This window comes from Hemibagrus wyckioides, unplaced genomic scaffold, assembly GCF_019097595.1.
Source record: "Hemibagrus wyckioides isolate EC202008001 unplaced genomic scaffold, SWU_Hwy_1.0 Contig33, whole genome shotgun sequence".
NCBI lineage: Eukaryota > Metazoa > Chordata > Actinopteri > Siluriformes > Bagridae > Hemibagrus > Hemibagrus wyckioides.
Window position 1 is genome coordinate 100,001 of NW_026690795.1, and position 27,500 is coordinate 127,500.

A 27,500-nucleotide genomic window follows, 5' to 3' on the forward strand; every position below is an offset into this window, starting at 1 on the left:
GGTGAAGATGTTAGTGATGGTGATGGTGAAGATGTTAGTGATGGTGATGGGGATGGTGGTGATGATGATGGTGGTGATGATGATGGTAAAGATGGTGGTGATGATGATGATGGTGAAGATGGTGATGGTGGTGATGGTGAAGATGATGGTGGTGATGGTGATGATGGTGAAGATGTTAGTGATGATGATGGTGGTGATGATGATGGTGAAGATGTTAGTGATGATGATGGTAAAGATGGTGGTGATGGTGATGATGGTGGTGAAGATGGTGATGGTGGTGATGGTGAAGATGATGGTGATGATGATGGTAAAGATGGTGGTGATGGTGGTGATGATGATGATGGTGGTGGTGGTGAAGATGATGGTGATGATGGTAAAGATGGTGGTGATGGTGGTGATGATGATGATGGTGAAGATGGTGATGGTGGTGATGGTGAAGATGATGGTGATGGTGAAGATGTTAGTGATGATGATGGTGGTGATGGTGATGATGTTCTTCATGTAACAGGAGACACTGAAGGAGCTGATCCACTCATCAAACACGTTTACTTCCGTCAGTTTCTTCCTGTTTCTCCTAAGGTCAGGACACATTACATCATAATGCACCTCTGGAACACTGTGTTATAATTGGCTATTGAATGTAAACGTAAACATGTCATAAACACGTCATTGTGTGTGTGTGTGTGTGTGTGTGTGTGTGTTTCTCCTCTGCAGGTTCAGTCTGATTTAGTTCTTGCTGCTTTCTCTTTATCGGAGTTAGCCACTCAGGAGGCGCGAGAGCAGACGCTGCTCACACTGTGGAGAAAAACACACTCATACCTGGTGAGTTAAAACAGCTACACAACACACACAATACACACAGACAACACACACACAACACACACAATACACACAGACAACACACACACAACACACACAATACACACACAACACACACAACAACACACACAACACACACAATACAATACACACAGAACACACACAATACACACACATACATTACAGACAGAACACACACAGAACACACACAATACACACACAACACACACATACAACACAACACACATACATTACAGACAGAACACACACAGAACACACACAATACACACACAACACACACATACAACACAACACACATACATTACAGACAGAACACACACAATACACACAGAACACACAGACAACACACACAATACACACACAACACACACAATACACACAGACAACACACACAATACAATACACACAGAACACACACAATACACACACATACATTACAGACAGAACACACACAGAACACACACAATACACACAGAACACACACAATACACACAGACAACACACACAATACAATACACACAGAACACACAATACACACAGACAACACACACAATACAATACACACAGAACACACAATACACACAGAACACACACAATACACACAACACACACAATACACACAGAACACACACAGAACACACACATACAACACAACACACATACATTACAGACAGAACACACACAATACACACACAACACACACAATACAATACACACACAACACACACAATACAATACACACACATACATTACAGACAGAACACACACAATACACACAGAACACACACAATACACACAGAACACACAGAACACACACAATACACACAGACAACACACACAATACAATACACACACAACACACACAATACACACAGACAACACACACAATACAATACACACACAACACACACACACAACACACAATACAATACACACAGAACACACACAATACACACAGAACACACACAGAACACACACAATACACACACAGAACACACACAATACACACACATACATTACAGACAGAACACACACAGAACACACACAATACACACAGAACACACACAATACACACAGAACACACACAGAACACACACAGAACACACACAGAACACACACAGAACACACACATACAACACAACACACATACATTACAGACAGAACACACACAATACACACAGACAACACACACAATACAATACACACAGAACACACAATACACACAGAACACACACAATACACACAACACACACAGAACACACACAGAACACACACAGAACACACACAGAACACACACATACAACACAACACACATACATTAGACAGAACACACACAATACACACAGAACACACACAATACACACAGACAACACACAATACACACACAATACACACACAATACACACAGAACACACACAATACACACAGAACACACACAGACAACACACAGACAACACACAGACAACACACAGAACACACACAGAACACACACAGACAACACACAGAACACACACAGAACACACACAGAACACACACATACAACACAACACATACATTACAGACAGAACACACACAATACACACAGAACACACACAATACACACAGAACACACACAATACACACAATACAATACACACAGAACACACACAATACACACATACATTACAGACAGAACACACACAATACACACAGAACACACACAATACACACAGACAACACACACAATACAATACACACACAACACACACAATACACACAGACAACACACACACAACACACAATACAATACACACAGAACACACACAATACACACACATACATTACAGACAGAACACACACAATACACACAGAACACACACAGAACACACACAATACACACAGACAACACACACAATACAATACACACACAACACACACACAACACATACAATACAATACACACAGAACACACACAATACACACACATACATTACAGACAGAACACACACAATACACACAGAACACACACAATACACACAGAACACACACAATACACACAATACAATACACACAGAACACACACAATACACACATACATTACAGACAGAACACACACAATACACACAGAACACACAGAACACACACAATACACACAAACAACACACACAATACAATACACACACAACACACACAATACACACAGACAACACACACAATACAATACACACAGAACACACACAATACACACACATACATTAGACAGAACACACACAATACACACAGAACACACACAATACACACAGAACACACACAATACACACAATACAATACACACAGAACACACACAATACACACATACATTACAGACAGAACACACACAATACACACAGAACACACAGAACACACACAATACACACAAACAACACACACAATACAATACACACACAACACACACAATACACACAGACAACACACACACAACACACACACAACACACAATACAATACACACAGAACACACACAATACACACACATACATTACAGACAGAACACACACAATACACACAGAACACACACAATACACACAATACAATACACACAGAACACACACAATACAATACACACACAACACACACAATACAATACACACACATACATTACAGACAGAACACACACAATACACACAGAACACACAGAACACACACAACACACAGAACACACACAATACACACAGACAACACACACAATACAATACACACACAACACACACACAACACACAATACAATACACACAGAACACACACAATACACACAGAACACACACAATACACACAGAACACACACAGAACACACACAATACACACAGAACACACACAATACACACAGAACACACACAATACAATACACACAGAACACACAATACACACAGAACACACACAACACAACACACACAACACACACAGAACACACAGAACACACACACAATACACACAACACACACACAGAACACACACAGAACACACACAGAACACACACATACATTACAGACAGAACACACACAATACACACAGAACACACACAATACACACAGACAACACAGAACACACACAGAACACACACAGAACACACACAGAACACACACAAACAACACAACACATACATTACAGACAGAACACACACAATACACACAGAACACACATACAACACACACACAACACACACAATACACACACACACAGACAACACACACAATACACACAGACAACACACAGAACACACACAATACAACACACACACAACACACACAACACACACAATACACACACAACACACACAATACACACACACAACACACAATACACACAGAACACACACAATACAACACACACAATACACACACAACACACACAATACACACAGACAACACACACAACACACACACAACACACACAATACACACAATACACACAGAACACACACAATACACACACATACATTACAGACAGAACACACACAATACACACAGAACACACACAATACACACAGAACACACACAGACAACACACACAATACACACAGAACACACACAGAACACACACAATACACACAGACAACACACAATACACACAGACAACACACACAATACAATACACACACAACACACACACAACACACACAATACAATACACACAGAACACACACAATACACACAGAACACACACAATACACACAGAACACACACAATACACACAGACAACACACACAATACAATACACACACAACACACACACAACACACACAATACAATACACACAGAACACACACAATACACACACATACATTACAGACAGAACACACACAACACACACAATACACACAACACACACAATACACACACATACATTACAGACAGAACACACACAACACACACAATACACACAACACACACAATACACACAGAACACACACAGAACACACACAGAACACACACAATACACACAGAACACACACAATACACACAGAACACACACAATACACACAGAACACACACAATACACACAGACAACACACACAATACAACACACACACAACACACACAATACAATACACACAGAACACACACAGAACACACACAATACACACACAATACACACAGAACACACACATACAACACAACACACATACATTACAGACAGAACACACACAATACACACAGAACACACAGACAACACACACAATACACACAGACAACACACACAATACACACACAACACACACAGACAACACACACAATACAATACACACAGAACACACACAATACACACAGAACACACACAATACACACAGAACACACACAGAACACACACAGACAACACACACAATACAATACACACACAACACACACAATACACACACACACAATACACACAGAACACACACAATACACACAGAACACACACAATACACACAGAACACACACAACACACACAGAACACACACATACAACACAACACACATACATTACAGACAGAACACACACAGAACACACACAATACACACACAACACACACAATACAACACACACACAACACACACAATACACACAGACAACACACACAATACACACACATACATTACACACACAACACACACAATACACACACAACACACACACAACACACACAATACAACACACACACAACACACACAATACACACAGACAACACACACACAATACACACAGAACACACACAATACACACAGAACACACACAGACAACACACACAATACAATACACACAGACAACACACACAACACACACAGACAACACACACACACAATACACACAGACAACACACACAATACACACAGGCAACACACACAATACACACACAATACACACAGACAACACACACAATACAATACACACACAACACACACACAACACACAATACACACACATACATTACACACAGAACACACACAATACACACACAACACACACATACAACACAACACACATACATTACAGACAGAACACACACAATACACACAGAACACACACAATACAACACACACACAACACACACAGACAACACACACAATACAATACACACACAACACACACACAACACACACAATACAATACACACAGAACACACACAATACACACAGACAACACACACAATAATACACACACACACAATACACACAGAACACACACAATACACACACAATACACACAGAACACACACAATACACACAGAACACACAGACAACACACACAATACAATACACACAGAACACACACAATACACACACAGAACACACACAGAACACACACATACATTACAGACAGAACACACAGACAATACACACAGAACACACAGACAATACACACAATACACACAGAACACACACAATACACACACAACACACACAATACACACACAACACACACAACACACACACAATACACACACAACACACACAATACACACACAACACACACAATACAATACACACAGAACACACACAATACACACACATACATTACAGACAGAACACACACAATACACACAGAACACACACAGAACACACACAATACACACAGAACACACACAATACACACAGAACACACACAGAACACACACAATACAATACACACACAACACACACAATACACACAGACAACACACACAATACAATACACACAGAACACACACACAACACACACAATACAATACACACAGAACACACACACAACACACACAATACAATACACACAGAACACACACAATACAATACACACACAACACACACAATACACTCAGACAATACACACAATACACACACAACACACACAACACACACAATACACACAGACAACACACACAATACACTACACACACACAACACACACACAACACACACAATACAATACACACAGAACACACACAATACAATACACACACAACACACACAATACACACAGACAACACACACAATAATACACACACAATACACACACACACAATACACACAGAACACACACAATACACACACAATACACACAGAACACACACAATACACACACAATACACACAGAACACACACAATACACACAGAACACACAGACAACACACACAATACAATACACACAATACAATACACACACAACACACACACAACACACACAATACAATACACACAGAACACACACAATACACACACATACATTACAGACAGAATACACACAATACACACAGAACACACACAGAACACACACAATACACACAGAACACACACAATACACACAGAACACACACAATACAATACACACACAACACACACAATACACACAGACAACACACACAATACAATACACACAGAACACACACACAACACACACAATACAATACACACAGAACACACACAATACAATACACACACAACACACACAATACACTCAGACAATACACACAATACACACACAACACACACAACACACACAATACACACAGACAACACACACAATACACTACACACACACAACACACACACAACACACACAATACAATACACACAGAACACACACAATACACACAGACAACACACACAATAATACACACACACACAATACACACAGAACACACACAATACACACACAATACACACAGAACACACACAATACACACAGAACACACAGACAACACACACAATACAATACACACAGAACACACACAATACACACACAGAACACACACAGAACACACACATACATTACAGACAGAACACACACAATACACACAGAACACACAGACAATACACACAATACACACAGAACACACACAATACACACACAACACACACAATACACACACAACACACACAACACACACACAATACACACACAACACACACAATACACACAATACACACACAACACACACAATACACACACAACACACACAATACACACACAATACACACAGAACACACACAGAACACACACAACACACACACAACACACACAGAACACACACAATACACACACATACATTAGACAGAACACACAGAACACACACAGAACACACACACACAACACACACAGAACACACACAATACACACACATACATTAGACAGAACACACAGAACACACACACAACACACACAGAACACACACACATACATTAGACAGAACACACAGAACACACACAGAACACACACACAACACACACACAACACACACAGAACACACACAATACACACACATACATTAGACACAACACACACACAACACACACAGAACACACACAGAACACACACATACATTAGACAGAACACACACAACACACACACAACACACACAGAACACACACAGAACACACACAGAACACACACAGAACACACGGGCTGCACGATATTGGAAAACATTGACACTGATATTTTTTATTTCTGTGATATGTTGTGATTTTAGAGATACAGGAATGTTCATAAGATGTCTTGAATTGCTTAAAGATTTAATAATGAATTATTCTAGAATAATTGGGGTGATTCTGTAGGCATCTTCATAGAAAATAAATATAATAAAATAAACATGATCTGTTACGTTTTGCCTTAATTTGGGTTTAATACACAGTTTCTCACATTATTCACTATCAGTTAAAGCGAGTCAAGGATCTAATATATTATAATATTAATAATGAATGATCTTACATTAAAAATAAGAGAGCTCATTTGTGAATGAAGGATATATTTGCATGTGTGCATGCGCGTGTGCGTGTGTGTGTGCGTGTGTGTGTGTGTGCGTGTGTGTGTGCGTGCGCGTGTGTGTGTGTGCGTGTGTGTGTGTGTGCGTGTGTGTGTGCGTGCGCGTGTGTGTGCGCGTGCGTGTGTGTGTGCGTGTGTGTGCGCGTGCGTGTGCGTGCGCGCGCGTGTGTGTGTGCGCGTGCGTGTGTGTGCGTGTGTGCGTGCGTGTGTGTGTGTGTGTGTGTGTGTGCGTGCGTGTGTGCATGCGCTTGCGCGTGTGCGCGCGTGTTTGTGTATTTCAGGTTAAAACAGAGTACTAAACTAACGAAGACACTTCACTATCACATTAGCGAATTGACAAGATTGACAAAATAAGTAATTTAACATTTTATTCAACAAACATTGCAAACCTCTTTTTGAAAATAAAAAGCTAGTAAACATCCTTTATCACAAAATATGAACACTAAAACAGCAGCTATACCCCCTGAGTGGTTTATAAAATAAATATTTATTATTAAACAAACAAAATATAATGAGCAAAACTTAAGTTGTAAGAATGAACAACCGTTAACTTAATAATAAATAAGTAATAAATAACAGAAGCATTAAACAGTGCCAATGTAAAACAAGTGTTGGGTATCATAGTTAACAAATAAAAATGAAATAGAACTTTTCAACAGCTGTATAAAAATAAATCTGGTTTCTTATTCACGACTGTTGCATACAGTAAATATATATTTTCCAATTTGACATTTTAAGCTTCTGTTTGCATTAATTTGCTCAGTCAAGCTTAGAGCTTTTTGGCTAAGAACACCAGTCTATCCACCATTGCTGGATTGAGGCCTGAATGTTGGCAAGTGATTATGTTGCCAATTGCACTGAAAACCCTCTCTGATGGGGAACTTGTAGTGGGAATAGAAAGATATTTGCAGGCAAGCTTGGCAAGATGTGGAGAGCTTTGTGTGTTTTCCACCATGCAAGTGGATCTTGCTCTTTGTCTATTGAAGGTGTTAGGAGATAGTTGCTTAATTCTGCTTCCACAGTATCCTTAAGGGTCAGAGAGGAATCGCCCTTTGCTGCCGCTTCTCTCAGTTTAAAGAAACTTCCCAAGGACTTCTTGGCTTTTTTTGCCAGGGATGTTTCAGCAACCTCAGTGCTGCAGCCTGCTATCTCCTCCTGGCATCTCATCATCTCTGGCCTTCACTCTGGGCTTGTTGTCTGCATTAATGAAGTCCATCTTGAATCAAGGGTCCAAACAAGAAGCCACATCTAGCAGCTCCTGAGTAGCATCATCTTTATATTTCTCATTGATGTAGTGCAACATCTCCCTCTTCACGGTCTTAGTCAGGTCTGTGTCTTCCTCATGCATTAGCAGCGTTGAAGAAGTGAAGAACTGGCTTCACATAGGAGACACTAACATAATCTTCTCCTGAGAATGCATCTGTGAAATCCATCTGTGAAATCCAGCAGTGTCTTGCTGACAGGTTCCAGGACATCTATATCTTGCCAGGTTGAAATCGGATGCCTCGCCTTCGTGTCCTCAGACAGGACCTAAGTTAAAACCTTCTGCTACTCTAAAATCCTGCTGATCTTCTCTCTGGAACCCCATCTTGTTTGGCATTCTGATATGAGGGAATGTGCCGGTAAATTCAACTCCTGGGCTTTTTCAAGAGCACCTCTGGCTTTCCAGCTGTGAGAAAAGTGACCCACCAGCTTCTTGCAGACACCTGTAGCATGCGTCCATCAATGTGTCCATCCTTTTTTTCACTGCATTCTCTAAGGGAAAAATAACAAAACTACTAAGTACATATTAATTATTAAATTTAATGTGATTACATTAAGTACATTTGTTATGAAAAATAAATTACTCATAAAACTCATCATAACTGATTTACTGATATTGTATAGTTTCTACAGTGTAACTCCTTTACCTCATCAAAACCCAAATATAAGGGACATATTATTAAATTGTTTTGTAAACAAATGCAAAATGTAAACATTTGAAAGAAAAAAATTCTTCCAGAGAAATAAGTTTGCCTTAATAAATTGCTTACAAAACTAACATTTATAATACGTTATTGAAAACGTTTATTATATCAGGACAAGTCATGGCATAGTAATATCAACAGCAGTAAAAATGCATAGGCGTAACTTACCAATTGCAAGATGCAGTCTGTGGCCCAAGCACTGCAGCCTGGTCCACTTGTTGAGAGCCTTTACCATGTTCACCACGTTGTCTGTTATACAAACGAGACATCTCTCATCCAGGCCCCAGTGCTTCTCTCATCCCCGTTGCGATGTTCTCGCTTGTATGATCCTCCGGGAAAAATGCTGTTTGCAAACAGCGACTTTTCAGCTGGAAGTCCTCATCAATAAAATGTATGGTCAGACTTATGTAGGGCTCGGTTGTTCGGCTGGACCAAAAGCCCATTGTTGCTGCATAATATTTCAGGTGTGATAGCTGAGACTTGCATTTGTCATACAGCTCTGGTGTGGCAACTTGTGATAAGTGTGTGATGGCATTCCATACCGCTTGTCAAGTGTCCGGATCATGTTTGTAAAACCCTGTTCGGTAACCTTATTAATAGTTATCATGTCGTTCTCGAGGTGAAATGTGATTGCAGCAGTGATGTCTTTCTGTCGTTTGGAACCCTTCTCATACGGAGTAACACTGGGAAACGCATCCCAAATAGTTTTTTTTGCTTTGGACGGCAATCAGATTTAACTTTGCACTCATCATACAGCGCTTTGTGTTGCCAACGTAAATGGTCAAACAAATTAGTTGTGTTTCCACATGTTGTGGCAACAACTGCAAGGCACTCCCTACAAAATACCTGTTTTTGCCCAACAAGATATTGCCATATCAATATATTGCCGTGTGTGTGTGTGTAGACTGGGTCTGTGTGTGTGTGTGTGTGTGTGTGTGTGTGTGTGTAGACTGGGTGTGTGTGTGTAGACTGGGTGTGTGTGTGTGTGTGTGTGTGTGTAGACTGGGTGTGTGTGTAGACTGGGTGTGTGTGTGTGTGTGTGTGTAGACTGGGTCTGTGTGTGTGTGTGTAGACTGGGTGTGTGTGTAGACTGGGTGTGTGTGTGTGTGTGTGTGTGTGTGTAGACTGGGTGTGTGTGTAGACTGGGTGTGTGTGTGTGTGTGTGTAGACTGGGTGTGTGTGTGTAGACTGGGTGTGTGTGTGTGTGTGTGTGTGTAGACTGGGTGTGTGTGTAGACTGGGTGTGTGTGTGTGTGTGTGTGTGTGTGTAGACTGGGTCTGTGTGTGTGTGTGTGTGTGTGTGTGTAGACTGGGTGTGTGTGTAGACTGGGTGTGTGTGTGTGTGTGTGTGTAGACTGGGTGTGTGTGTGTAGACTGGGTGTGTGTGTGTGTGTGTGTGTAGACTGGGTGTGTGTGTGTAGACTGGGTGTGTGTGTGTAGACTGGGTGTGTGTGTGTGTGTGTAGACTGGGTGTGTGTGTGTGTAGACTGGGTGTGTGTGTGTGTGTGTAGACTGGGTGTGTGTGTGTGTAGACTGGGTGTGTGTGTGTGTGTAGACTGGGTGTGTGTGTGTGTGTAGACTGGGTGCGTGTGTGTGTGTGTGTGTAGACTGGGTGTGTGTGTGTGTGTGTGTGTGTGTGTGTAGACTGGGTGTGTGTGTGTGTGTGTGTGTGTAGACTGGGTGTGTGTGTGTAGACTGGGTGTGTGTGTGTAGACTGGGTGTGTGTGTGTGTGTGTGTGTGTGTGTGTGTATAGACTGGGTGTGTGTGTGTGTGTGTGTGTGTGTGTAGACTGTGTGTGTGTGTGTGTGTGTGTAGACTGGGTGTGTGTGTGTAGACTGGGTGTGTGTGTGTGTGTGTGTAGACTGGGTGTGTGTGTGTGTAGACTGGGTGTGTGTGTGTGTAGACTGGGTGTGTGTGTGTGTAGACTGGGTGTGTGTGTGTGTAGACTGGGTGCGTGTGTGTGTGTGTAGACTGGGTGCGTGTGTGTGTGTGTAGACTGTGTGTGTGTGTGTGTGTGTAGACTGGGTGTGTGTGTGTGTAGACTGGGTGTGTGTGTGTGTGTGTGTGTAGACTGGGTGTGTGTGTAGACTGGGTGCGTGTGTGTGTGTGTGTAGACTGGGTGGGTGTGTGTGTAGACTGGGTGTGTGTGTGTGTGTAGACTGGGTGTGTGTGTGTGTGTGTGTGTGTGTGTGTGTGTAGACTGGGTGTGTGTGTGTGTGTGTAGACTGGGTGTGTGTGTGTGTGTGTAGACTGGGTGTGTGTGTGTGTGTGTGTGTAGACTGGGTGTGTGTGTGTGTGTGTGTGTAGACTGGGTGTGTGTGTGTGTGTGTAGACTGGGTGTGTGTGTGTGTGTAGACTGGGTGTGTGTGTGTAGACTGGGTGTGTGTGTGTGTGTGTAGACTGGGTGTGTGTGTGTGTAGACTGGGTGTGTGTAGACTGGGTGTGTGTGTGTGTGTGTGTGTAGACTGGGTGTGTGTAGACTGGGTGTGTGTGTGTGTGTAGACTGGGTGTGTGTTTCATCTTTATTTAATTTCAGGTTTTGGTGGAAAATGGAACAAAAGCAGGACATCAGATCCTCATGGAGGCCAAAGATATTTTACTGAAGGTACGATAACCTCACCCATGACCTCACCCATAACCTCATCATTCATAACCTCACCCATAACCTCATCATTCATAACATCACTCATAACCTCATCATTCATAACCTCACCCATAACCTCATCATTCATAACATCACTCATAACCTCATCATTCATAACCTCACCCATAACCTCATCATTCATAACCTCACCCATAACCTCATCATTCATAACCTCACCCATAACCTCATCATTCATAACCTCACCCATAACCTCATCATTCATAACCTCATCCATAACCTCACCCATAACCTCATCATTCATAACCTCATCATTCATAACCTCACCCATAACCTCATCATTCATAACATCACCCATAACCTCATCATTCATAACATCACCCATAACCTCATCATTCATATCACATCACTCATAACCTCATCATTCATAACCTCACCCATAACCTCACCCATAACCTCATCATTCATAACCTCATCATTCATAACCTCATCATTCATATCACCCATAACCTCATCATTCATAACCTCACCCATAACCTCATCATTCATAACCTCACCCATAACCTCATCATTCATAACCTCACCCATAACATCATTCATAACCTCACCCATAACCTCATCATTCATAACCTCATCATTCATAACCTCACCCATAACCTCACCCATAACCTCATCATTCATAACCTCATCATTCATATCACCCATAACCTCATCATTCATATCACCCATAACCTCATCATTCATAACCTCACCCATAACCTCACCCATAACCTCATCATTCATAACCTCACCCATAACCTCATCATTCATATCACCCATAACCTCACCCATAACCTCATCATTCATAACCTCACCCATAACCTCATCATTCATAACCTCACCCATAACCTCATCATTCATAACCTCACCCATAACCTCATCATTCATAACCTCACCCATAACCTCATCATTCATAACATCACCCATAACCTCATCATTCATAACCTCACCCATAACCTCATCACCCATAACCTCATCATTCATAACCTCACCCATAACCTCACCCATAACCTCATCATTCATAACCTCACCCATAACCTCATCATTCATAACCTCACCCATAACCTCATCATTCATAACCTCACCCATAACCTCACCCATAACCTCATCATTCATAACCTCATCCATAACCTCACCCATAACCTCATCATTCATAACATCACCCATAACCTCATCACCCATAACCTCATCATTCATAACCTCACCCATAACCTCACCCATAACCTCATCATTCATAACCTCACCCATAACCTCATCATTCATAACCTCACCCATAACCTCACCCATAACCTCATCATTCATAACCTCATCCATAACCTCACCCATAACCTCATCATTCATAACCTCATCCATAACCTCACCCATAACCTCATCATTCATAACATCACCCATAACCTCATCACCCATAACCTCATCATTCATAACCTCATCCATAACCTCACCCATAACCTCATCATTCATAACATCACCCATAACCTCATCACCCATAACCTCATCATTCATAACCTCACCCATAACCTCACCCATAACCTCATCATTCATAACCTCACCCATAACCTCATCATTCATAACCTCACCCATAACCTCATCATTCATAACCTCACCCATAATCTCATCATTCATAACCTCACCCATAACCTCATCATTCATAACCTCATCCATAACCTCACCCATAACCTCATCATTCATAACATCACCCATAACCTCATCATTCATAACATCACCCATAACCTCATCATTCATATCACATCACCCATAACCTCATCATTCATATCACCCATAACCTCATCATTCATATCACCCATAACCTCATCATTCATATCACATCACTCATAACCTCATCATTCATAACCTCACCCATAACATCATTCATAACCTCATCATTCATATCACCCATAACCTCATCATTCATAACCTCACCCATAACCTCATCATTCATAACCTCACCCATAACCTCATCATTCATAACCTCACCCATAACCTCACCCATAACCTCATCATTCATAACCTCACCCATAACCTCATCATTCATAACCTCATCATTCATATCACCCATAACCTCATCATTCATATCACCCATAACCTCATCATTCATAACATCACCCATAACCTCATCATTCATATCACCCATAACCTCACCCATAACCTCATTATTCATAACCTCACCCATAACCTCATCATTCATAACCTCACCCATAACCTCATCATTCATAACATCACTCATAACCTCATCATTCATATCACTCATAACCTCACCCATAACCTCATCATTCATAACCTCACCCATAACCTCATCATTCATAACCTCACCCATAACCTCATCATTCATAACATCACATCACTCATAACCTCATCATTCATAACCTCACCCATAACCTCATCATTCATAACATCACTCATAACCTCATCATTCATATCACTCATAACCTCACCCATAACCTCATCATTCATATCACATCACTCATAACCTCATCATTCATAACCTCACCCATAACCTCATCATTCATATCACTCATAACCTCATCATTCATATCACTCATAACCTCATCATTCATATCACTCATAACCTCACCCATAACCTCATCATTCATAACCTCACCCATAACCTCATCATTCATAACATCACTCATAACCTCACCCATAACCTCATCATTCATAACCTCACCCATAACCTCATCATTCATAACCTCACCCATAACCTCATCATTCATAACATCACTCATAACCTCACCCATAACCTCATCATTCATATCACTCATAACATCACCCATAACCTCATCATTCATAACATCACATCACTCATAACCTCATCATTCATAACATCACCCATAACCTCATCATTCATAACATCACATCACCCATAACCTCATCATTCATAACATCACATCACTCATAACCTCATCATTCATAACATCACTCATAACCTCACCCATAACCTCATCATTCATAACATCACATCACTCATAACCTCATCATTCATAACCTCACCCATAACCTCATCATTCATATCACTCATAACATCACCCATAACCTCATCATTCATAACCTCACCCATAACCTCATCATTCATAACATCACCCATAACCTCATCACCCATAACCTCATCATTCATAACATCACCCATAACCTCATCATTCATAACCTCACCCATAACCTCATCATTCATAACCTCACCCATAACCTCATCATTCATAACCTCACCCATAACCTCATCCATAACCTCATCATTCATAACCTCACCCATAACCTCACCCATAACCTCATCATTCATAACATCACCCATAACCTCATCATTCATATCACCCATAACCTCACCCATAACCTCATCATTCATAACATCACCCATAACCTCATCATTCATATCACCCATAACCTCACCCATAACCTCATTATTCATAACCTCACCCATAACCTCATCATTCATAACCTCACCCATAACCTCATCATTCATAACATCACTCATAACCTCATCATTCATATCACTCATAACCTCACCCATAACCTCATCATTCATAACCTCACCCATAACCTCATCATTCATAACCTCACCCATAACCTCATCATTCATAACCTCACCCATAACCTCATCATTCATAACATCACATCACTCATAACCTCATCATTCATAACCTCACCCATAACCTCATCATTCATAACATCACTCATAACCTCATCATTCATATCACCCATAACCTCACCCATAACCTCATCATTCATAACCTCACCCATAACCTCATCATTCATATCACATCACTCATAACCTCATCATTCATAACCTCACCCATAACCTCATCATTCATAACATCATTCATATCACTCATAACCTCATCATTCATATCACTCATAACCTCACCCATAACCTCATCATTCATAACCTCACCCATAACCTCATCATTCATAACATCACTCATAACCTCATCATTCATAACCTCACCCATAACCTCATCATTCATAACCTCACCCATAACCTCATCATTCATAACCTCACCCATAACCTCATCATTCATAACATCACTCATAACCTCACCCATAACCTCATCATTCATATCACTCATAACATCACCCATAACCTCATCATTCATAACATCACATCACTCATAACCTCATCATTCATAACATCACCCATAACCTCATCATTCATAACATCACATCACCCATAACCTCATCATTCATAACATCACATCACTCATAACCTCATCATTCATAACATCACTCATAACCTCACCCATAACCTCATCATTCATAACATCACATCACTCATAACCTCATCATTCATAACCTCACCCATAACCTCATCATTCATATCACTCATAACATCACCCATAACCTCATCATTCATAACCTCACCCATAACCTCATCATTCATAACATCACCCATAACCTCATCACCCATAACCTCATCATTCATAACATCACCCATAACCTCATCATTCATAACATCACCCATAACCTCATCATTCATAACATCATTCATAACCTCATCATTCATAACCTCACCCATAACCTCATCATTCATAACCTCACCCATAACCTCATCATTCATAACATCACCCATAACCTCATCATTCATAACATCACCCATAACCTCATCATTCATAACCTCACCCATAACCTCATCACCCATAACCTCATCATTCATAACCTCACCCATAACCTCATCATTCATAACCTCACCCATAACCTCATCATTCATAACCTCACCCATAACCTCATCCATAACCTCACCCATAACCACCCATAACCTCATCATTCATAAACCTCACCCATAGCCTCATCATTCATAACATCACCCATAACCTCATCATTCATATCACCCATAACCTCACCCATAACCTCATCATTCATAACCTCACTCATAACCTCATCACCATAACCTCATCATTCATATAACCTCACCCATAACCTCATCATTCATAACCTCACCCATAACCTCATCATCCCATAACCTCACCATTCAACCCATCATTCATCCCATAACCTCACCCATAACCTCATCATTCATATCACCCATAACCTCACCCATAACCTCATCATTCATAACATCACCCATAACCTCATCATTCATAACATCACCCATAACCTCATCATTCATAACCTCACCCATAACCTCACCCATAACCTCATCATTCATAACCTCACCCATAACCTCATCATTCATAACCTCACCCATAACCTCATCATTCATAACCTCACCCATAACCTCATCATTCATAACCTCACCCATAACCTCATCATTCATATCACCCATAACCTCACCCATAACCTCATCATTCATATCACCCATAACCTCACCCATAACCTCATCATTCATAACCTCACCCATAACCTCATCATTCATAACCTCACCCATAACCTCATCATTCATAACCTCATCCATAACCTCACCCATAACCTCATCACTCATAACCTCATCATTCATAACATCACCCATAACCTCATCATTCATAACATCACTCATAACCTCATCATTCATAACATCACCCATAACCTCATCATTCATAACATCACCCATAACCTCATCACCCATAACCTCATCATTCATAACCTCACCCATAACCTCATCATTCATAACCTCACCCATAACCTCATCATTCATATCACTCATAACCTCATCATTCATAACCCAACCATAACCTCATCATTCATAACCTCACCATAACCTCATCATTCATACCTCACCCATAACCTCATCATTCATAACCTCACCCATAACCTCATCATTCATAACCTCATCATTCATATCACCCATAACCTCATCATTCATAACATCACCCATAACCTCATCATTCATATCACCCATAACCTCACCCATAACCTCATTATTCATAACCTCACCCATAACCTCATCATTCATAACCTCACCCATAACCTCATCATTCATAACATCACTCATAACCTCATCATTCATATCACTCATAACCTCACCCATAACCTCATCATTCATAACCTCACCCATAACCTCATCATTCATAACATCACATCACTCATAACCTCACCCATAACCTCATCATTCATAACATCACTCATAACCTCATCATTCATATCACTCATAACCTCACCCATAACCTCATCATTCATAACATCACATCACTCATAACCTCATCATTCATAACCTCACCCATAACCTCATCATTCATAACATCACTCATAACCTCATCATTCATATCACTCATAACCTCACCCATAACCTCATCATTCATAACCTCACCCATAACCTCATCATTCATAACATCACTCATAACCTCATCATTCATAACCTCACCCATAACCTCATCATTCATATCACTCATAACATCACCCATAACCTCATCATTCATAACATCACCCATAACCTCATCATTCATAACATCACCGATAACCTCATCACCCATAACCTCATCATTCATAACATCACCCATAACCTCATCATTCATAACCTCACCCATAACCTCATCATTCATAACCTCACCCATAACCTCATCATTCATAACCTCACCCATAACCTCATCCATAACCTCATCATTCATAACCTCACCCATAACCTCACCCATAACCTCATCATTCATAACCTCACCCATAACCTCATCATTCATATCACCCATAACCTCACCCATAACCTCATCATTCATAACATCACCCATAACCTCATCATTCATAACATCACCCATAACCTCATCATTCATAACCTCACCCATAACCTCATCATTCATAACCTCACCCATAACCTCATCATTCATAACATCACTCATAACCTCATCATTCATATCACTCATAACCTCACCCATAACCTCATCATTCATAACCTCACCCATAACCTCATCATTCATAACCTCACCCATAACCTCATCATTCATAACCTCACCCATAACCTCATCATTCATAACATCACATCACTCATAACCTCATCATTCATAACCTCACCCATAACCTCATCATTCATAACATCACTCATAACCTCATCATTCATATCACTCATAACCTCACCCATAACCTCATCATTCATAACATCACCCATAACCTCATCATTCATATCACATCACTCATAACCTCATCATTCATAACCTCACCCATAACCTCATCATTCATATCACTCATAACCTCATCATTCATATCACTCATAACCTCATCATTCATATCACTCATAACCTCACCCATAACCTCATCATTCATAACCTCACCCATAACCTCATCATTCATAACATCACTCATAACCTCATCATTCATAACCTCACCCATAACCTCATCATTCATAACCTCACCCATAACCTCATCATTCATAACCTCACCCATAACCTCATCATTCATAACATCACTCATAACCTCACCCATAACCTCATCATTCATATCACTCATAACATCACCCATAACCTCATCATTCATAACATCACATCACTCATAACCTCATCATTCATAACATCACCCATAACCTCATCATTCATAACATCACATCACTCATAACCTCATCATTCATAACATCACCCATAACCTCATCATTCATAACATCACATCACCCATAACCTCATCATTCATAACATCACATCACTCATAACCTCATCATTCATAACATCACTCATAACCTCACCCATAACCTCATCATTCATAACATCACATCACTCATAACCTCATCATTCATAACCTCACCCATAACCTCATCATTCATATCACTCATAACATCACCCATAACCTCATCATTCATAACCTCACCCATAACCTCATCATTCATAACATCACCCATAACCTCATCACCCATAACCTCATCATTCATAACATCACCCATAACCTCATCATTCATAACATCACCCATAACCTCATCATTCATAACATCATTCATAACCTCATCATTCATAACCTCACCCATAACCTCATCATTCATAACCTCACCCATAACCTCATCATTCATAACATCACCCATAACCTTCACCCATAACCTCATCATTTCACCCATAACCTCATCACCCATAACCTCATCATTCATAACCTCACCCATAACCTCATCATTCATAACCTCACCCATAACCTCATCATTCATAACCTCACCCATAACCTCATCCATAACCTCATCATTCATAACCTCACCCATAACCTCACCCATAACCTCATCATTCATATCACCCATAACCTCACCCATAACCTCATCATTCATAACATCACCCATAACCTCATCATTCATATCACCCATAACCTCACCCATAACCTCATCATTCATAACCTCACTCATAACCTCATCATTCATAACCTCACCCATAACCTCATCATTCATATCACATCACTCATAACCTCATCATTCATAACCTCACCCATAACCTCATCATTCATATCACATCACCCATAACCTCATCATTCATAACATCATTCATATCACTCATAACCTCACCCATAACCTCATCATTCATAACCTCACCCATAACCTCATCATTCATAACCTCACCCATAACCTCATCATTCATAACCTCATCCATAACCTCATCATTCATAACCTCACCCATAACCTCATCATTCATAACCTCATCATTCATAACCTCACCCATAACCTCATCATTCATAACCTCACCCATAACCTCATCATTCATAACCTCATCCATAACCTCATCATTCATAACCTCACCCATAACCTCATCATTCATAACCTCACCCATAACCTCATCATTCATAACATCACCCATAACCTCATCACCCATAACCTCATCATTCATAACCTCACCCATAACCTCACCCATAACCTCATCATTCATAACCTCACCCATAACCTCATCATTCATAACATCACTCATAACCTCATCATTCATAACCTCACCCATAACCTCATCATTCATAACATCACATCACTCATAACCTCATCATTCATATCACTCATAACCTCACCCATAACCTCATCATTCATATCACTCATAACATCACCCATAACCTCATCATTCATATCACTCATAACATCACCCATAACCTCATCATTCATAACATCACCCATAACCTCATCATTCATAACCTCACCCATAACCTCATCATTCATATCACCCATAACCTCATCATTCATATCACTCATAACCTCATCATTCATAACATCACTCATAACCTCATCATTCATATCACCCATAACTTATCATTCATAACATCACTCATAACCTCATCATTCATAACATCACCCATAACCTCATCATTCATAACATCATTCATAACCTCACCCATAACCTCATCATTCATAACCTCACCCATAACCTCATCATTCATATCACTCATAACCTCATCATTCATAACATCACTCATAACCTCATCATTCATAACCTCACCCATAACCTCATCATTCATAACCTCACCCATAACCTCATCATTCATAACATCACATCACTCATAACCTCATCATTCATAACATCACTCATAACCTCATCATTCATAACCTCACCCATAACCTCATCATTCATAACATCACATCACTCATAACCTCATCATTCATAACCTCACCCATAACCTCATCATTCATAACATCACATCACTCATAACCTCATCATTCATAACCTCACCCATAACCTCATCATTCATAACATCACATCACTCATAACCTCATCATTCATAACCTCACCCATAACCTCATCATTCATATCACTCATAACATCACCCATAACCTCATCATTCATAACCTCACCCATAACCTCATCACCCATAACCTCATCATTCATAACATCACCCATAACCTCATCACCCATAACCTCATCATTCATAACATCACCCATAACCTCATCATTCATAACCTCATCATTCATAACATCACCCATAACCTCATCATTCATAACCTCACCCATAACCTCATCATTCATAACATCACTCATAACCTCACCCATAACCTCATCATTCATAACATCACATCACTCATAACCTCATCATTCATAACCTCACCCATAACCTCATCATTCATAACCTCATCATTCATAACCTCACCCATAACCTCATCATTCATAACATCACTCATAACCTCATCATTCATAACATCACTCATATCACTCATAACCTCATCATTCATAACATCATTCATATCACTCATAACATCACTCATATCACTCATAACCTCATCACTCAGATGTCTGTCACATCAAAAGCAGAACAATTTCTTATTACAGTTTTTTTTCCTCATTGGTTTCTTCAAATAAAAAAAATAAACATGAGTTCCTCTGAGAACATTTTAGAAGATGGAACATCAGAGAAAGATTAAGCTCTTTTTTTACTGCATTATGCCTTCATCATCATCATCTTCTTCTTCTTGTTTAGAATCACTGTGTCTAAAAACTAAATATGTGTGTGTATGTGTGTGTGTGTGTGTGTGTTCAGAAGGAAGAAAAAGTCAGCGGTGATGTTGGGAGGCTGCTGGTGTTCGCTCCTGTGCGTCTCACATTCACACACTTCCTCTTTTTCTAGACACGACATGTTTAATATGTTAATGATTAACACTGTGTGTGTGTGTGTGTGTGTAGTGCCCCCATCAGCAGCCATGTCCCAAATTACTCAAGCAGCCAATCACACCCTGCAACTTCCTGCAGCCCTACTACCCACTTCCTGTGTCAGGGGTGAGCATCATCATCATCATCATCATCATCATCATCATTGTTGTTGTTGTTGTTGTTGTTGTTGTTTTGTACTGTGGTTTATGTGTGTGTGTGTGTGTGTGTGTGTGTGTGTGTGGGGCTCAGGGCAGTGAGAGTGTGCAGGAGAAGTTCAGTTTTCTGGTCCTGACCCGGTCCGAGCCGCAGCAGTTGGAGGCAGGTCAGTGGAGCAGGATCGTTTCTCCGGTTCTGAGGCGATCCAGACATGTGCAGTGTGAAATCTGCTGCTCTAACGGAGAACTCAAACAGCTCGCCATCACCGCAAGGCATCATGGGAGGTACAGGGCAGGGTGTGTGTGTGTCACACCCCATGATCTTCTAATTACAACACACACACACACACCCAGACAGAAGGATATGTAAGTTAATAATGGTGTGTGTGTTTGCAGAGACACGTACCGCTGCGCTCGGAGCAGTGACCAGGGCGACAGACTGCCCATGGTCCAGACTGAGAAACACACGGAGACTGACACACGGAGGAGTGAACCTCAGGCTTTAACCTCATTCTCTCTCGGTTCTGCTGAAAAACTCCCCAGAACATCAGACACTTCCACTGGTTCCACTGGTTCCTGAGGGTCTGTAGTGTAAGTGACAGGACATTCCAGTAGCACTGAACAGGAACCAGTAAAGCCTTAATGGAGAATTTTAAGCCACCGGTCGCGACGTGATGGAAACCAGTGGAGCCGAGATTCATGATTTACCCAGAATGCTTTGCTGTGCTTCACATGAAGTGTAGAAACATTAGCAATAAAATGCTTAATATTTGAGGAAAGTGTTGAGTTTTGATTTTATGACATCACTCCACTCTGTTAGCATGCTGGTGTAGCAGGCGGCTAGCAGTTTAGCAAAACACTCCACATTTCTAAAGCTGTTTTAATTTAAGGTCAGATCTCATTACACACACACTGACCTGTACTTCACACCTGAAGAAAAATTTCGTTTGCTTTACTAATGAGTTAACGGGTTAAACTAGTTAACACGCAGGATGTTTAGGAAACCAGCAAATCAGCATGTTATATAGTCTAGTTACGCTGCTAGCTCGCTAACAGCTCGATATCTGAACTACTGCGTTCATCATGATTGTTAAGGAGCTAACAAGCTAGTCATGGATCAATCAGCTAGTAAATTAGCGATTCAGACAGCAAAAAGTCTTCACTCGAGTTTTTCCCCCTGTAAGCGTCTCTGCTGATCAGCAGGTGAGGATCTGCCGCAGTGCCGAGGTTAAATCCGGATACTGGAACCGATACCCTGACTCCAGAGTTCTCTTCGGAGCGACTCTCGCGCCCTGCGTCAGGATGGCGGCTCTCTCGCGGCCCAGGGCGGCTCTCAGCACCAGCTCGGGAACGGGAAGCAGGGCGGGGCGTTTCAGGAGTCGAGCCAGCTCCTGGGTGAACTGCCGGTTAGTGTCAAGAGCCGGGGCCACTCCGTTAAACACCCGGGGTCGAGAGGAGGCGGGGCCGCGGGCCGGGTCGAGGGAGTGGGCGATTATCCCGGTCAGATCCGACACGTGAATCCAAGGAAAGGGCTGATCTCCCGAACCTAACCTTCCTCCTAAACCGAGCCGGAACGGAGGCAGCATCTGCTTCATCGCACCGCCGCCTCGCCCCAACACCACTCCTAACACACACCAGGGAAAAACACACAGGATATAAAAACAGAAGTGCATTATGGGAGACAGGTGCATTGTGGGTCACCTGATCTGATGACGACTTGACCGGTGTTTTTCGCTGCATTCTCAGGAAGTCGTCCTGCTTCCTCCCACTCCTTCACCAGCTGAGACCAAAGGTCAAAGGTCGTCCACTCAGTATCCTCTGTGTAGAGAGTCTCTACATTCGCTTTGTAACACGCTAAGACACACACACACACACACACACACACACACACACACACACACACACACCATTAGAACTGCCGTCTTTCCAGCGGAGTTATCAGGAGACTCCACAGTGCAGAAATATTCACTACATAATAAACATTCAGCCCCTAAAGGATATGAGTTTGAGAGAACACTGATGGACAGGCAGCTGAGGGACAGAGAGCTTTGGGACAGGCAGCTGAGGGACAGAGAGCTTTGGGACAGGCAGCTGAGGGACAGAGAGCTTTGGGACAGGCAGCTGAGGGACAGAGAGCTGAGGGACAGAGAGCTTTGGGACAGGCAGCTGAGGGACAGGCAGCTGAGGGACAGGCAGCTGAGGGACAGAGAGCTGAGGGACAGGCAGCTGAGGGACAGAGAGCTGAGGGACAGGCAGCTGAGGGACAGGCAGCTGAGGGACAGAGAGCTGAGGGACAGACCGAGTCCAGTGAGCAGGATCCAGGTTCGAGGTGGAGTTTGGGACGAGGTGATGAAGTGAGTTAAAGTCCTGGTGGTGTTGATGCGACTGTTAAACACCGCGCTCCTGAAGCTCTCGCTCCACCTGCACCACAACACAACAACAAGTAAACAATAACAAGTAAACACCACAACGGTCCACCTGCACCATAACACAAGTATATAATACACCCCTCACTCCATCCCTCAATCCTCTTCTGATAAAATCATCTGATAAATAAATCTCTCTCTCTCTCAAAGCTCAAATCTACCTCAGTATTATATTATTATTATGGTTCCGCTCAGTGTGTGTGTGTGTGTGTGTGTGTGTGTGCGCTGACCGTCTCAGTGGGTATAAGATGTTTTCTCCAGCAAGATTCACTACAGCGTCACACTCAGGAAGACCAGCTGACTCTACTTCAGTCTGAAAACCACAAACACACACGTACGTGTTTACTGAAACACACACACACACACACACGTACGTGTTTACTGAAACACACACACACACGTACGTGTTTACTGAAACACACACACACACACACGTACGTGTTTACTGAAACACACACACACACACACGTACGTGTTTACTGAAACACACACACACACACACGTACGTGTTTACTGAAACACACACGTACGTGTTTACTGAAACACACACACACGTCTATACTGAAACACACACACACACACGTGTTTACTGAAACACACACACACACGTGTATACTGAAACACACAGACGTGTATACTGAAACACACAGACGTGTATACTGAAACACACACACGTGTATACTGAAACACACAGACGTGTATACTGAAACACACACACACGTGTTTACTGAAACACACACACACACACGTGTTTACTGAAACACACACACACACACACGTACGTGTTTACTGAAACACACACGTACGTGTTTACTGAAACACACACACGTCTATACTGAAACACGCACACACACACGTGTTTACTGAAACACACACACACGTGTTTACTGAAACACACACACACACGTGTATACTGAAACACACACACGTGTATACTGAAACACACACACACGTGTTTACTGAAACACACACACACACACACACGTGTTTACTGGAACACACACACACACACGTGTTTACTGAAACACACACACACACACGTGTTTACTGAAACACACACACACACACACACACGTGTTTACTGAAACACACACACACACACACGTGTTTACTGAAACACACACACACACACGTGTTTACTGAAACACACACACACACACACACGTGTTTACTGAAACACACACACACACGTGTTTACTGAAACACACACACACACACACGTGTTTACTGAAACACACACACACACACGTTTACTGAAACACACACACACACACGTGTTTACTGAAACACACACACACACACGTGTTTACTG

The 27,500-nt window shown here is 41.4% G+C and overlaps 3 protein-coding genes across 4 annotated transcripts in view; 1 reads left to right on the plus strand and 2 right to left on the minus strand.

Moving 5' to 3' along the window:
- Window positions 1–24,342, plus strand: part of mettl17 (methyltransferase like 17) — a 34,813-nt gene extending 10,471 nt beyond the window's left edge. Inside the window, exons 8-14 of the mRNA XM_058385456.1 lie at window positions 509–579; window positions 715–822; window positions 13,097–13,165; window positions 23,498–23,548; window positions 23,641–23,733; window positions 23,857–24,047; window positions 24,159–24,342. Of these exons, the coding sequence (XP_058241439.1) occupies window positions 509–579; window positions 715–822; window positions 13,097–13,165; window positions 23,498–23,548; window positions 23,641–23,733; window positions 23,857–24,047; window positions 24,159–24,342 (767 nt within the window). The remainder of the gene's footprint in view (window positions 1–508; window positions 580–714; window positions 823–13,096; window positions 13,166–23,497; window positions 23,549–23,640; window positions 23,734–23,856; window positions 24,048–24,158) is intronic.
- Window positions 13,359–15,589, minus strand: LOC131350336 (uncharacterized). The gene is made up of 2 exons (XM_058385457.1): window positions 14,612–15,589; window positions 13,359–14,491 (listed from the first exon to the last, which is right to left on the minus strand). The coding sequence occupies exons 1-2, from the start codon at window positions 14,942–14,944 to the stop codon at window positions 13,559–13,561; spliced, it is 1,266 nt and encodes a 421-aa protein (XP_058241440.1). The 5' UTR covers window positions 14,945–15,589; the 3' UTR covers window positions 13,359–13,558.
- Window positions 23,373–27,500, minus strand: part of sdr39u1 (short chain dehydrogenase/reductase family 39U, member 1) — a 14,312-nt gene continuing 10,184 nt past the window's right edge. For both annotated transcript variants that reach the window (XM_058385463.1, XM_058385464.1), the window contains 3 exons: window positions 26,062–26,183; window positions 25,464–25,616; window positions 23,373–25,386 (listed from right to left, as the gene is read on the minus strand). In XM_058385463.1, coding sequence (XP_058241446.1) covers window positions 24,959–25,386; window positions 25,464–25,616; window positions 26,062–26,183 — 703 coding nt within the window. In that variant the 3' untranslated portion in view covers window positions 23,373–24,958. The remainder of the gene's footprint in view (window positions 25,387–25,463; window positions 25,617–26,061; window positions 26,184–27,500) is intronic.

Excerpts from the sequence above, each read along its gene's own strand:
- LOC131350336 (XM_058385457.1), bottom strand. The coding sequence starts at position 14,944 with ATGAATGATGAGGTTATGGGTGATGTTATGAATGATGAGGTTATGGGT. Across the intron at positions 14,492-14,611 it reads ATGAGGTTATGAATGATGAG|GTTATGGGTGAGGTTATGGG; the intron begins GTTATGGGTGAT and ends ATGAATGATGAG.